The following is a 14,818-nucleotide window of genomic DNA, read 5'->3' as shown; positions in this document are numbered from 1 at the left end:
CAGAACCGGAAACCACCCGGTGGCACCTGCAAAATAAAAGCTCATATATTAAACCTCTAAATAAATGGCGTTAACAAATCATCCTTAAATTAGAATGACATCAGATATTATATTAAACTTTAGGTAAAATATATATTTTAAATGCCAATTATGAAATGTAATAAAGAACCGAACTTATATAAGCCAACAGGTTTGATATACTGTAAGATAATTTTAAAAATGTACAGTTATTTAAATTATTTTTAAAGCAAAATACGAAGTGGGAGCCTCAGTTGTGTTTATTATCAGGCCCACTTAACCTTCTATGATAATATAATAGATATACTTTAATTTTCAAATGATATTTGGACACAGTGGGATTTCATTATATTACCTCAAACTTTTGTTTATTTTGTACAATCCTTTAACATATTATAGACAAACAGTAAGTTTAAACAAGAAAATAATCTACATCTTAATAGGAATCAGCTATATTCACCCTTGAAAGGAGTTTGACTCCTGTTACTTGTTGCTATCCCATAGAGTACGAGAATGATAGCTAAGAAAATGAAAGAACAAGAAAGAAAAAAAGGTATGGTTGTAGATGTGAGTGGGATATTTAAGTATATATATCTATAAAACTGGCCAAGTCCAAGTCCTGACCATAATCCAATAGAAATGTTGTGGAAGGACCCGAAAAAAGCAGTCCACATGAGGAAACCCACCAACATCTCACAACTGAATCCGGGCTAAAATTCCTTGTAGCCGCTGTGGATGACTGATCAGCAGTTACCAGAAACGTTTAGTTGCGGCAGATACTGAAAAGCAGGGTTCACACACACATCTGCAAATGATTCATTGTCCTGAATGAACTAATACACAAACATACTATTTGTGTTTCATTAGTTTAATTGAGTTTCTCTTTGTCTACTGTTGGGATTTGGTCATTTTTATGCAAAAAATATCTGAAGATGTGTGAATTTATCTCAGATGTGTACATTGTATGTTTAAATTGTTGCACTGTAGGCCTTCAAGGAAAGAAATTTGAATCCTGTGTACGTGTTGCACATGTGTCAGGATTGACAATAAAGCTGACTTTGACGTTAGACTTTTGGGCGGCACTTGTATTCATTTAAGAAGTGCCTTTATGGACTTGGTATGAGCAGTTATATTTATTTACTTTTTGTAGATTTAAGGTTTTCTTGAGTAAAACGTCTCTGAGCGTCTAATACCATTAGAATGCAAGGCGTAGATGGGGGTTGTATTTTGAAAGGTGTGACCGGAAGTTGGACGTTTTCCACTGTGGATGACTTAACGTCGCTCCTTATTCTCCGAGCGTTAAACCTTCTGGGGGAGGGATCCCTGGGAGCTGTCGCACAACTACGGCAGACTACTTTCCGACTTGTGCTGTCTGAGCCAGGCGGGCTGCGGAGGGTCTTACTACTCAAATACTCAACAAGAAAAAAAAAGAAGAAGATTTTCTGAAAGGCGATTAGGCATGACGGATGCTAACGGCGGGGCTGCGCGGCGGGACTGCCCGTGAATATGATGAGGATTCCTCCGGTGAGTAACTGGATATGTTTTCCTGAATTTCCACCGCTTCTTCTGTTGCTGCTCCAACCGCCATTGCGGCGACAAGTGCTGCGGCCGAAGTGAGTGCGGACGGGTGCCGCGGTGGTTTACGGTCTGTTTAGCTAGTTAGGGGACACCGACAATGTGGCGTTCAGGGTAACCCTGTATTCTCACGTCAATTACACAACACGCTCTCCTTCGCATTGTAGCCAGGCGCCCACTAATAAAAAAAAAAAAAGACTTTTATTTTGTCAGCGCGAGAGGCTTTGGAGATTCCCAGTAACCGTTATAAGTAGCCGTTAGTGGCGGTTAGCCTCCAAAGCCCACCGAGTCAGTGACGGCGTGAGTGTCCGTTAGAGCAGCAAGTCGCTGCCGTCACTCGGCGCACGACTGCCCGTTGAACGGTTGGGGCTAACACTAGCTGCTTCACCCCTCCCGGTAACAGCCTTCTGCTATTCAGAGCTATGTTTTACCCCTATAATTATTATTCTTTTAAATTTTTACCACACTGTTAAAGTAACTGTTTTGGAAACTTAACTCTTGGCCTTTTTTGGGGGGTGTTGGTGGGGGGCGGTTGAAGTGGCCGTTAATATCAGTTAGCAACCCAGAGCTAACACAACTACCCAAGTTCTGGTGCAAACGAACCCTCCACAAACGGTCTCATGACACCATTTAACAACATAAAGCAGTTTTTTTTTTTCTCCACGTGTTTACCCTGTCTACCTGTGAATAATATTTACCCGGCGAAGCTGTGTTTGGCCTGTGGGCAGTCACAGTCAAGCCACAGTGCCACTCAGGGTTGCTTAATCCGGGCTAATAATGGTCATCTGCCCGCTCCTAGGAGTTTGGTTTGTTGGTGCCATGCCTTCATGCCGTTTTAAGTCTCCAGGCCTTGGTCAAATAAAACGTCTGGGAAGGTGGAGTTGAATGAAGAAGTGGGGCCCATCCCATCCCATCCCAGACGGTGCCACCTTGAATAGTCATCAACGGGGAGAAATTAAACATGAATGTGTGACTAAGGAGAAAAATATGTCTCAGTGGTCCAGGTGTATGCACAAAGAGGAAGCTAAAACTGAAGCAGCTTTGTTGAAGACATTTCACCTCTTTTTACAAAGTGGCTTCTTCATTTCTAAACAGTGGCGGTTCTAGGGTCAAGGGGGGCCCCAATCCAAACTAGAAAAGTCTGTCAAAGGGTAAATGGTGTAGTAACACTTGTTGATGCACAATGGGGCGTTCGTAGGTTTAAGAGGATTTATGAAATATGCCAAAACGCAGCCATCTCGAGGCCTAATTTCTAATTTTATTTATTTTTTATTGCATGGGATCCCAAACTATTGACACTTTGTAGGACTTCTGATTGGTCTGCCAACTTACCAACCAGAAGGCTCCTACTCTTTGTCTTGACTTCCTATGTTACTGTTGCTAGGATGGACAAACGGTAGAAGTGAGGCGGTCCAAAACATTAGACGTAGTTAGCGTTAAAAACTTAAAAAACAGGAAAAACAAGCGTTGGAATTACCCCTACGTTAACGCTGAAACTGTTGGAAAAGACGGGTTATTTGTCCAATTTCTGCCGATGTTACCGTGGTTGCTAACGTTAGTGGTCTCGCCTCCGTGTTACCGCTAGACTCTATAGACCAATCAGAAGGCCAGCACCGAGTTAATTGCTTGGTGGGTCCAGATTAAATTCGATTATATTCAATAACCAATCATTTATATTTGAGTTTCAAAACAATTTTACTTAAACTAATGTTGTCTGTGTGGTATTTCCACAACATTTAACCTCTTGTGACATCTCACACGTGGCTTAGCCTCTGTCTACCTCTTCTCTGTCGTCATACTTTTTAAATCCAGTCACCCTTTCCGGGTCTGACGGTGCTCTCAAGGTTGTAGCTTCTGTCATGTGTCGGATTCTCACGAGAGGATGCAGGAAACGGCGTGTCAAAAATCAATCTCAGGATTTCATGAATCAATATGGGATCTTTCAAAATCGATTTGTTTAAACCCAGCCTTAGTCCTAGCGGTGTGGCCCCGGTTGTCAATGATTAGCGGGGAGGTTTTATTAGGAACATCTGTGGGTGGTGGACACTTGAAAGTCACATGACTAGGGTCTGTTGGCAACCAGATACTAACCTGCAGTTGGAGGAATTTGTTTTGTCCCTGTTTTTCTTCCAGTTAGTGGTACTCTCACGACCCAATAATGGCCTCCAGACGGGACGACTTAAGACATCAAATAATATTGAACTTTTTCTAAATACGTCATCATTTTCTGGTGTGGTATTAGGTGGCACCGCTCCAGCCTGGAGTGACTGATCATCCGTGCCAAATGTGTAACCCTATACAGGACATTTGATAAGGGTTTTTACCTGAAGCAAGAGAAGATGATACCCCCACTCCATCCCTCGGAGGTATTAAAACCCGATTGAGTAGACTGATCCAACAGGCGCACACGCAAAGACGAGGTCTCGTGTGCGTGCAGAGACTTCCCAGATGTAGGTTGCTGTAAGCCTTCAGAAAGTATTACAAGTCCCTCTCTGACGGCAGCCCAGAAGCCTGTCTCCCTGCGCTGTTTTTCTTGCTGCATAAATGTAGATCAAAACATAAGAGGGAACGGGAGCTCTTAATAGTATCTGACACTCGCTGTGAAGCAGAGCGGCTCTTTCTTTACCTTCTTCAAATCTCAGTGGATTTGAACTTCTCCTGTCAAGAGAAATTATCTCTTTTATTAGAGAGCGTGACCTTTTTGGAGGATACAAACCTGTGGCATGTTATTCTTTTAAGTGTTTTGCTTTTTTTTTTTTAGTTTATTTCATCTCCAGCGATACCGCAGGAAAACAAGCGTACAAAAGAAGGAGGAGGAGGAGGAGGAGGAGGTCGGACAACTCCCAGTGTACTCCCAGTCAGGGCGTTAAATATTACATAACGGCGTTTCACTCAGTCATGTTGTTAGAAAGTGATGTCAGTCCATTCTTAAAAAGAGGAAGCGATCGTTTGAGGTTTCCTGTGTTGACCCTCAGTAGACGCCGTCTGGAGCGCGGTGGCGTTGGATATGGAACTTAAAGTGTTGTTTATCAGGATGCGAGCTCGCCGTTCTTGGAAAGTTTTGTAGCTTTAGATTAAATTGACAGCACAATTTAATCAGGACCTTGATTTCCTCAGAAACTGTTTGAATTTTGAATTCTGAGATGATGAAGCGGATTTCCCCCTAAGCCAAAATCCCCTGTTAATCACAAAGAAGTATTAAAATAGTTTGTATTAAAGTGTTAGAGGAAAATATTATAATTTTTGACACTCTCTTTAGGTTTCTCAGAGCTCAAGGGGATATTTCTGGGTTGTTTTGTTCAAGCAACACTTCCAAGAATTGCTGCTTCTTATTCATTCATTCATCTTTTTGTAACCGCTTGTCCTGTGAAGGGTCACGGGGGGGGGGCTGGAGCCTATCCCAGCTGTCATCGGGCAAGAGGCAGGTCTCCAGTCTATCACAGGGCTAACACGGAGAGACAGACAACCATTCACACTCAGGTGCACAAGTACGGCCAATTTAGAATCACCAATTAACCTAAGGAGCATGTCTTTGGACGGTGGGAGGAAGCTGGAGGACGTGGAGAGAACCCACCAGACACAGGGAGTCCAGCGTCTTATTAAATGCGAAAAATAGTGTTAAATTTTTCTCAACATCCACTTTAATTTGCTTGTTTTGTGCAATGCAACCAGTTTGAAAAATACCGGAGACTGAAAAAATAGTTTGCCCGTATATACAAGTAATAAATCCTTACATTTGAGATTTGCAACCAACAAATATTTGGTTTCTTCTAAAGTTCTTGTCGTTATTCTCATGTGTAGATATAAGAACACGCAGGTGGAAAAAGCGATGCACTGATTCACTGAATCAGCCGGTTGTCGGCCTCTAGTTATGCATCAGGACTGCATCACGCCACCCGTGACAGTTTACTGCTCGGCGTATCATTATTCCCTCCTCGTCATCACCCGCCGTAGCATATTGTACCCCTCAAGCATGTATTAAAAAAAGGTTTTGAGGAGATTTTTGAGGTTTTTGAGGACTGTGATTGCCTTCATACCAGATGTTATGGCTAGGTTAAGAATTTTAAGAGAAGTCCGTCAACTCTGGGATCAGTTTATGACTTAAAGTCCACTTTATAGCTTTTTCCCAAGCTCTCAACAGCATCACATGGTCTTCATCATGTCCTGATTTCCAGTTTCCAGTTTCCATTCGCTGCTGAAGACAAGTTAGTGGATGCTGAAGTAAAATAACTTTGTCACAAATATGTAAAATATGTGTATAAAGGCGGTAACTAATGATTGTTTTCATTAGTCATTAATCTCTTGGTTGTAATATTGATGAATATAAATCAGGGCTGTAGTACTCGAGTCCGGTTTTCTATGGTCTCGGACTTGTCTCGGACTCGCTGGTATTTGGACTTGGACTTGTCTCGGTCTCAGCCCACTGGTCTTGCCAAATATGGCTTTTGGTCTGGACCGAGTCCAGGTGTCTTTATCACGTTAGATGATATCAAGGGGAGTGGTTATACTTAAAAATCCTGGGAGTTGTGACACTGTTTTTGCTTTTAGATCAACTAATAATAACCAAAAATGATAGTCTTGATAATGTCATCATGCATACGACTTGTTTTTTCTGTCCTGGACTCGGTCTTGACTCGGACTCGAACCTCTTTGGACTCGGTCTTGACTTGGTCTCGACTAGTCCTGGTCTTGGACTTGTCTTGGACTCGATAAAGGTGGTCTTGACTACAGCCCTGATATAAATACATAGTTTTGAATAATTGTTGGTTCATATCATCAGAAATCACCCACCACAGTTTTCCAATAATCAATCCAGTGTCATTAAATATCTTTTTTTTTGTGACCAGCTGTCCTACACCCAAATAAATTAAAACTGCTTTCAAATAAAACAGAGAAAAAACAGCTTATTGGCACATTTCAGAAGCTGGAACTAGGAAATGCGATTGATTTATGGTGGAGATAGTTGCTGATTGTTTTTCTGCTGATCGTGTAATTTAATAATTGATGACTCATTGCGGCGCTAAAATAGATCTTTCTTTATTTCTCTAGAACAGATGATACAGGTGGTGACGCAGAATTACTGGAACATTTTACGTTCTCTCAGTCAAACCAGTCAGGAACCTGCATGACCTTTTTTTTTTGTGTTGCAGCGTATAATATATTTTCAAAACAACATTTCTTATGGCCTCTGTTTCTGTATGTTTAGTGCAGCCATCAGCTGGTGACTCTTCACGCTACCTCTCAAGCTCTTAAATACTTGATGAGCTGAGACCAGGTCTGAACACTTAGGAACATTTATGCAGGACACTTTTTCTTAATTTGACGAGGAAACCTTGGGTCTTTCTCCGAGTTTAAGGCTGAAACTTTAACCTTGAATGGCTTCTTGTCAAGAAATCTTGTTCAGAAAAAAGGAAATTGAATGAATTTTGGTGTATTGTGTTCAAAACAACTTTTCATCGAGTGTGAGTATGTTAAATCATTTTTATCAGTCTCTCTTTATTCGTGGTCGGCAAACACGCACAAAAGCTATTCAGGCGCCACACTTTTAGTAAATGGTCTCATACTTACGTAGCTGCTTTCAGTCACAATGACACATCTGCCTACGCGTTCACACACATTAATACACCAGTACCAAGGACACAGAGGCACGTGGTCCGTGTACCGAGGATCGAACTGGTAAGCCTCTGGCTCGTGAACAAGCTGCTCTGCCTACTAAGCAACCGACACCTTTTTAAACTCACTTTCCTGGTCAACGCCTCAAAAGGAGCCAGAATGGCGGATGTCTTTTCCAGAAGTATTTACTAGCGGGCAATCATCGCTGGTGAGCTCATATTTGGACTAATACTTTCCCTTCTGCTAGCGTGATATATGAGAGTTGGTATGGTATGTCCAGGCGGCCATCGTTTCTAGCTTAAGTCGTTTTATAGACTGAATGAGTTGCACCTAAGTATCTTCCAACCTAGGGCTGAACCATTTGGGGAAATAATCTAATTGCGATTTTTTACCCCCAATATTGCGATTTAATATTTTTTTTTTATCCTCTTTTTTTCCCAACAAAACACAATGAATGACTTAAATATGAACAACACAATTTTAGATTCATTTAGTGTAAAATGTTCTTTCCCATCGGCTCGGCCTATTTGTTAGAATTAAATGAAAAGATGTATGACTTGAAATAAATGATATTTTTGTTTAACTGCTCATTACAGAAACATCTGTGGCTTTGTCACTGTGCATTTAAAGGAAAACTACTGTTTTTTTACAACCTGGACCTCATTTCTAGCATAAAATATCACCGTTTACTCACCATTATCACTTTTCTTTCATTTAGATTAGATTAGATTAGATTAGATTAGATAGATTCTTTATTAATCCCAAACTGGGAAATTTCTCTGTTGCAGCAGCAATGTACAGGCATTCAACCATACATAAATATAACAAAAGCTAAAATCAACAATAAAAATAAAATAAGTATACACAACATTAACAAGATTATAAGATAAGTGAATATTAAAGGTGAATATTAAAAAGAAATGTTAAATTAGATTGCAATGAGGTGTACTGAATATAGGTAAGATTAGATTATACTTTATTAATCCCACAACGGGGAAATTCACCGTTCCAGCAGCAGAAAGTGTAATATACACCACGGAATCTGAAAAATAGAAAAGGCAGAAACACAATAATTATTCAGGAGATAATTAGATCAGCGTATATCAATACAGCGGGAGAGGAGACGATGTCTTCTGACCGGCGCTACGGTCGGCTTGTTTACCTGTAATCTGCTACAGCTAGTTTTTTTTTGCAACATGGCTGAATATTTGTCCGACTCTGAGGTCGTGGACGAACCGTAGCATTAGCAAATTACAGGTGAACAAGCCGGACCGTAGCGGGTGCGCGCGCCGCTCAGAAGACATCGCCCAGGTCAGAAGCTTATCACCCGCGTCGCTCGCGTCACGTGACCACCTTGTAGTCGCGCAAGTTGCGGTTAGAAAATAATCGTTCAGCCCTACTCCAAACACTCAGCTGAGGCAGAATGTATTTTACGTCTGACTGCAACTGCATCGGCAACACTTCTTCTTTGAGACGAAACAAGTTTGGTAAGAGCCAGTTAACCTGCTCTACCGTCGTCTGTTTACTCAGATTCTTGGCTGAGTTGAGCTGGCACACCAGCTTGTAGGTGAATTACCTGTCGGCTAGAGGTTTACATTACAGCGCCATAAAGTGTTGTATTAGTTATGAGTACATGAGCACAGTATTGGACCGGTGATCCCCGGTTGAGCCATTTTTAAAAGCCATTATTATGATTTTTTTCGCTTCTATATGAAGATACAACATAAGACAAGAAACCAGAAAGATTTTTATTTTTTGTTTGTGGGGAAACGTCCCAAAATATGGAAAGCACGCCGAACCAAACAAATCCAACATTTGTGTTCACATTATGCAACCAGAAGATAAATGTCAAACCTCGCTACTGATTGTAAAGGATTTCCACTTGATTGGCGAGGAAGTGAGTGCAGCTCCCTCCCTCACAGGAAACAACAAGAGGAAACAAGAGTCTTGCTCCGACGGCGTGGACCCTAATGAACCGTTTTAGCGTTCTGGTACGTCCGAGCCTTCCTCGCCGTTTGTGCCCTTGTCTTATTTAATTTAGCCGCCGTGCCAGGATGTCCAGTCAGGCGTGCTTTATCGTGTTAGTAGTCTGTTAGGCCGTTATTAGCATGTCTGGCTCACGCTTAAGTCTGTAGCACGAGTCACTTGTGTTGTTTGTCATTCAACGTTGTGGTGTACGCTCTTCTTTACGTGTCCCCCTGTCATTATTCTCTGGATTCAGTGTTTGCTGATCGTTTAAATTTGAAAATCTTGAGTTTAATTGACAAAACAATGAGCAGATTAATCCGTACTGAAAACAAAGGTGAGCCACGGCCTTGAATGTGTTGTTGTTGCACTAACGAGATGCAGCATGTTTGTACACTTCTTCTCACAAATGTGTATCTGCAGGATTGTTGTCCTTCAGTCCTACAGCGTCTCTGACTGACACTCTCGTGCTCATATGTCTCCTTTAAAGCATCTCCCCCCCAAAGTTTACACGTCTAAAAATACAACTTCCTTCACGCACTTTGACTAAAGATGCATTATTCAGCGCCTCTGCAGGGTAATTAAATCTTAATCAGGGATGGGCTCCCGTCCTCGTGGAGTTGCGCGCGAGTGTTTGTGTTCACATGTGGTTGGGTTTTTACGACGAGTGCGCAGCCGCCCCACGGTCCGCCGGAGCAGTCCGGGCTCTTACGGTGCGGGACGAATTTAGAAGTCTTTCTTTTTGGTTTGGAGGGAAACTGAACGGTGCAGAGGTCAAGACGAGGAGGGTAAACTTTGGCGCTCAGACGTGTTGTTTTGGTTCAAGGCTGGTCAGTAATAGTTTTTATGGCTTCGTAGAGACGTCTGAAGTTTCATTTCAGTTGGAGATGCTCAAGTTTGATAGCCTGGATACCAGACTCTCTGACTTCGCAGAGAGTCTGGCCTAGCTCCATTGGCAAACGTTTATTTCCTGGTGGGAGGGCACAGTTTGAGGTTTAAAATCATCGGAGTTCCTTTAACCAATCACTAACGTTTGGTGATGACGTATGTTATGCGCCGGAGCCTTCAGGCTCTGCTGCCTCGTACTTCCGCTTTCAAGAACGCAACAAGTTAACAAATCGCTACTCTACCATCCCCCATTGCAATTAAGGACGCGAAATTGGAATAAAAGTGCTGTAATGCCAGGAAGCATATCCACAACGGAGCGAATGGCTTCGAGTATATCCGTCTCCGTTCGTGTAAACATTTCAAACTCGGCGCGCAACTGAAACGTAATCGCGCTCAGACCCGCCCTCTGTTCGCTGATTGGTTCGCCAACCAGTTGGCCGGAGTAAACGTTAGCGGATCAAGCTATTCCAGACGGAGTACTGTAGGGAATGCAAATGAGCGGAAGTACGTAGGCAGGAAGTTTGAAGCATCTTGCTAATCAAGTCATAACATATCCAAGAAATAACTTTAGAGTAGTTCAGCTAAATTGTGTTCAGCTAATTTGCTTTGAGCTACGCAGCAACGTTCAGCGCTGCACGTTCCACAAACACACACATGAAAGTACAGTGACAGAAAGTTGTACTAACCGGTGACGTGCGGTGCTAACACACATGAGCTTCCACCTTACACGCTCTGATAGTGAAAAATAGTAGTAGGTTAAACCACTGTAACCTGCTTCAGACTGAATTAAGTGTGTTTGTATGAAATATAGTTCTTGAAATGTCACAGTTTATATTTATTGAGTTGACATCACTTGTGTTGTGCTCAGACTGAGTCATCATACTCCATCTGGACTGCGCCCGCCTCGGGGTTTGTAGCGTTATCTTAACTCATATGTGTGTGTGAGAGCAGTTTTCTCTCGTGTTTGGGTTTGATAACAGCGGCCTCCTTCAGCGTCGCTCTTGTTACCCCCCGGTACGTGCTACACACATGTAGCCCCCTTGTCCTGCGCCTTCACGGGTTTTGTGCTGACGTCGTTGCCCACGCTCGCATCTTAAACTAAGCGGAAAATGTGTCGACTCTGCTCCTTTTTTCTCGCTCTGCGGGAATACTTGCTCTCCGGTGTAATCTCTGGTCGCTCTCGTCCTTATGAGAGTGACCCTGAAGTTTCAGTCTGGCTGCCGTTACTCATTTGCAGCCGCACGCTCACCTCTCACATCCCCAATTCAAGGTCTCCTCATCAGCAAGGACAGACTGGGGCAGGTTTACCGTGCAGTGATTCAGGCTCTAGCTGCTTTCCATTCACGGCTCTGATTGGCCTGTCGGGCTTGGATGGGGTAATGGCTGTCTGTGTATGATAATGTGCGGCCTGCGTGATGAGCTAGATGCTGTGCTGCTATCAGGGGCTGCAGGGTGGTGTTTATGAACTGTCATGTCCCAGATTTACCAAAGATTTGGTTCTGATTCGTCATCAGCGTGATGGATGGAGACGTTAACCACGAGCTGTCTTACTGAAGGGTTGCAATAATTATTTTCATTACTGTTTTTTGTATTTTTTATTTTCCAGCAGTCAAACGTGTAAATATTCAGGAACCAATAACTAATACTAAAGTGTATTTGTGTTTTTATTTAGCTCCTGATTAGCCAGTAACTGATTCTCTTCCTTTTTATGTGATTATATACATTAAATGAAGTAATATTTCACGTACCAGCCTTAACCTAAATGGACATGTCTGTGGAGAGTTGTAGTTATCCACGGCATGGTATCACTACAAACAAAGGTAAAACAAAGACAGCTGCACCTGTTGAGTTGTCTCGAAGACATTTCACCACACATCGAAAATAGGTTCAAGACTTGAGGGACTTTCATTTCACAGTAATTTAAAGATTGGGGAAATTTCTGCTCCAACTTTACTCATTGTGTCACCTTGTAGTAAAACGTGTAGTTAAAAGGCATCGTGTTTTATTTTTTTGTTTTGTTTTGTGACATTAGTTGAGAAGGAGCTGCTTCCTGAATGGTGTTTTCCCCTCTCTGTCTCAGGTGTGGGCGCTGGGCGCTTGCCAGACTGGGTGAAGTGAGAACCAAGAGGGAGACCCGCTGAGAAAATAACACCACCTTGGACTGCTGAGGAGGACCTCTGTGCAGGTGAGGAGCGGCAGATGATTGTAGATCGCTTACAGCCAAGTTATAAAAAGCACGATACATTTACGTTTGCTGCTGAGGGATTGTGATCCACAACGCTTGAATGACACGCAGAGCAGAGCAAGCTTGGTTTTACATGGAGGGCGTAAACTCGAGTTGTAAATTACAACTTTGATATGAATTTGCATACGATTTTACTGTGTGGACTTCCTTTAGAAGTTTAACCTTTATTAAACTCGGTGCTCGTCAGAAATGAAGAGTCAAAACTAAAGTAAAAGCAATCAACTGCAAAGGAGCATTTTATATTTTAGGTTTCTTCATGATGCTGTCGTTCAGACCGAGAGTGTTCCAGTCAAACCAGTCATTGTTCTTCAGAGAGGAAGTTAAGAGAAACATTACAGTGTACACTTCAGATAAATGTTTAGGTTTTGACCTTTATCTTTTACATTTCTTTGTCTCAAAATGAGAACGTGCTATGAGACTATTAGGAAAAGTCAGCACAGCACTGGTGGTTAAATTTCAGCTCTTTATTTATTTATTCATGTAGTTTTTCTTGAATCAACCAGAAGCTAAAACAGTTTGTAAATCAACATGAAGTTAATCATCAACTGGTGCTTGATACTTTTACCGCCTATATTTATACACACCTGCTATTTTGTACAATACTTAGACAGCTAATTTTATTCTATATTCTATATTTATACTTTTTTTTTTTTTTTACTTATGGCTTGAATCGGGACCAGATAAACCAATTTCGTTCCTTCCCATGTACCAACAATGTGTTGTGATGACAATAAAGAATCCTTGAATCCTTGAATCCTTAAATGTTTCAGAGGCAAAATTACAAAAATGACCTGTTCTTCTCAGATGTGATGATTTGCTAGTTTTGTCTTTATTCCATAACGGTAAATTATGACTCTTGTTCTCATGTGAAGCAAATTAAAGATACGCTTTCATGCATTTAGTCGATTTGTTCGTTGAGAAAACAACTGACGGATAAATTTAAAAGAGATATTTGTTAGTCACGGCCTTTATATCAAGTTTTAAACATTTCTGTAACAAATTTTGAGATTATAGAAGTTCATCAAAGACTGTTCTGGTTTTTCTTTCATTTTCTTATTGTGAAGAGACGAGACTTTGGTTCCCAGATCAGTGAAGAAACCCTCTAATCCTTAAAGAGCTTGACCAAACCCGTACTATCCTGACATCATCTCTAACCCCACAGTCATCACAAAAGAGAGAGCTGCTTTGGAGGAAAAACGAGAAGTACGAGTCAAATAGAGTTTGAGGGGATATTTCTACTTTAAACAAAGGATATTGAAGTCAGCAGAGGACAAAGATATGTAAAGGAGATATGAATCAGGCCGTGGGGGACGTCTATAACACTGTGGAAATGAATGAATGAATGAATTTGGTATTGAGGACACGCTGCTCTTGCTTCTAGGTTCACGCGGCCGTCGGCAGGGTGGAGCTTCCTGACCCATGGAGAATTATTTCCAGGCCGAGGCCTTCAACCTGGACAAGGTGCTGGACGAGTTTGAGCAGAACGAAGGTGAGTCTGTGCATTAGTTTTAAATAGAAAGAAGACGAGGACAAACGGTGAGTCGTTGAGGAAAGACCAATTAAACAAGGTGTTGCTGTGGGATTTAAGTTTCAGGCTAACCGCTGGTTGCACGGTGCCATTAAGCAACCCCGGGCCCTGTTATTGTGTCCTAGGTGATCCAGTCACGATAATGATGCGTGGCCACACCTAGCAGTTAAATGCGTTTTAATGAACCGCGTCTGATCTGATCACAGTTCAGTATTCTGCGTGGAAATAAAAACTTACATCATCTGGGGATCAGTAGAATAACGTGCTAACACCTGCTGTCTCACAACAATAGATTGTGGTGTCTGCTGCTGCTCTGGTTTTCAAAAATACAACGTCAAAAAATCTGCTAAAAGAAGGCAGAGATCTCCACATGTGGCCCGAGTGATCAGATCTCATATAAAATCACCATCCTTTTAGTTTGAGTAACATTTACAGGTGGGGATTGAGGGCGAGCAGAGAGGGAATAGGACTAATTGGGTTTTCTGTCTCCCTCGAGCTTCTGTAAAAGTGTGTAATTGGTGCAAGTCAAGAGGTTTGTCACACTTAATGGTCAATAAAGTAAAGAAATTATTGTATTATGACCGTGTGGTTTCAAGGAGTTTATTTATGGTAACTGGAAAGTAAATATCTAAGCTCCAAGCCATCCTGCACACAAACAGTCTGCTTCTTATTGAGCAAAGAATGCTCTCTTTCTGGATTTATGGCATATGACCCCAGAAAACACACACACACACTGTATTTTAATGGTGCTGTGAGCTCAGTGTGTATTTTGGCTGTGAGTGATTATCTGTGTCCTCTGCCAGAGATCCAGCCTGGCAGATTAACTCTCCGTGTGTGTGTAAATGTGTGTGTGTGTGCTTGAACCTGGTACGCCACATAATAAACAGCTTAGCATGAATTCCAACGGAGGGAGGAGAGAGCCAGGCAAGTAGCTGACGGGGCTGTGGGAGAAAGGAAATTTCAAATAAGTATCATCAGAATTTCTA

General features: G+C 41.9%; 1 protein-coding gene across 2 annotated transcripts in view; it reads left to right on the top strand.

Annotated features, from left to right (window-relative positions):
- Nucleotides 1–1,292: 1,292 nt before the first annotated feature.
- Nucleotides 1,293–14,818, top strand: part of zfyve9a (zinc finger, FYVE domain containing 9a) — a 28,657-nt gene continuing 15,131 nt past the window's right edge. For both annotated transcript variants that reach the window (XM_084546060.1, XM_084546059.1), the window contains exons 1-3: nucleotides 1,293–1,542; nucleotides 12,140–12,244; nucleotides 13,686–13,793. In XM_084546060.1, coding sequence (XP_084402186.1) covers nucleotides 13,724–13,793 — 70 coding nt within the window. In that variant the 5' untranslated portion in view covers nucleotides 1,293–1,542; nucleotides 12,140–12,244; nucleotides 13,686–13,723. The remainder of the gene's footprint in view (nucleotides 1,543–12,139; nucleotides 12,245–13,685; nucleotides 13,794–14,818) is intronic.

The sequence above is a fragment of the Chelon labrosus genome (assembly GCF_963514085.1).
Source record: "Chelon labrosus genome assembly, chromosome: 6".
Lineage (NCBI taxonomy): Eukaryota > Metazoa > Chordata > Actinopteri > Mugiliformes > Mugilidae > Chelon > Chelon labrosus.
The sequence above is the reverse complement of the archived record's forward strand: the minus strand, read 5'-3'. Positions and strand labels throughout refer to the sequence as shown.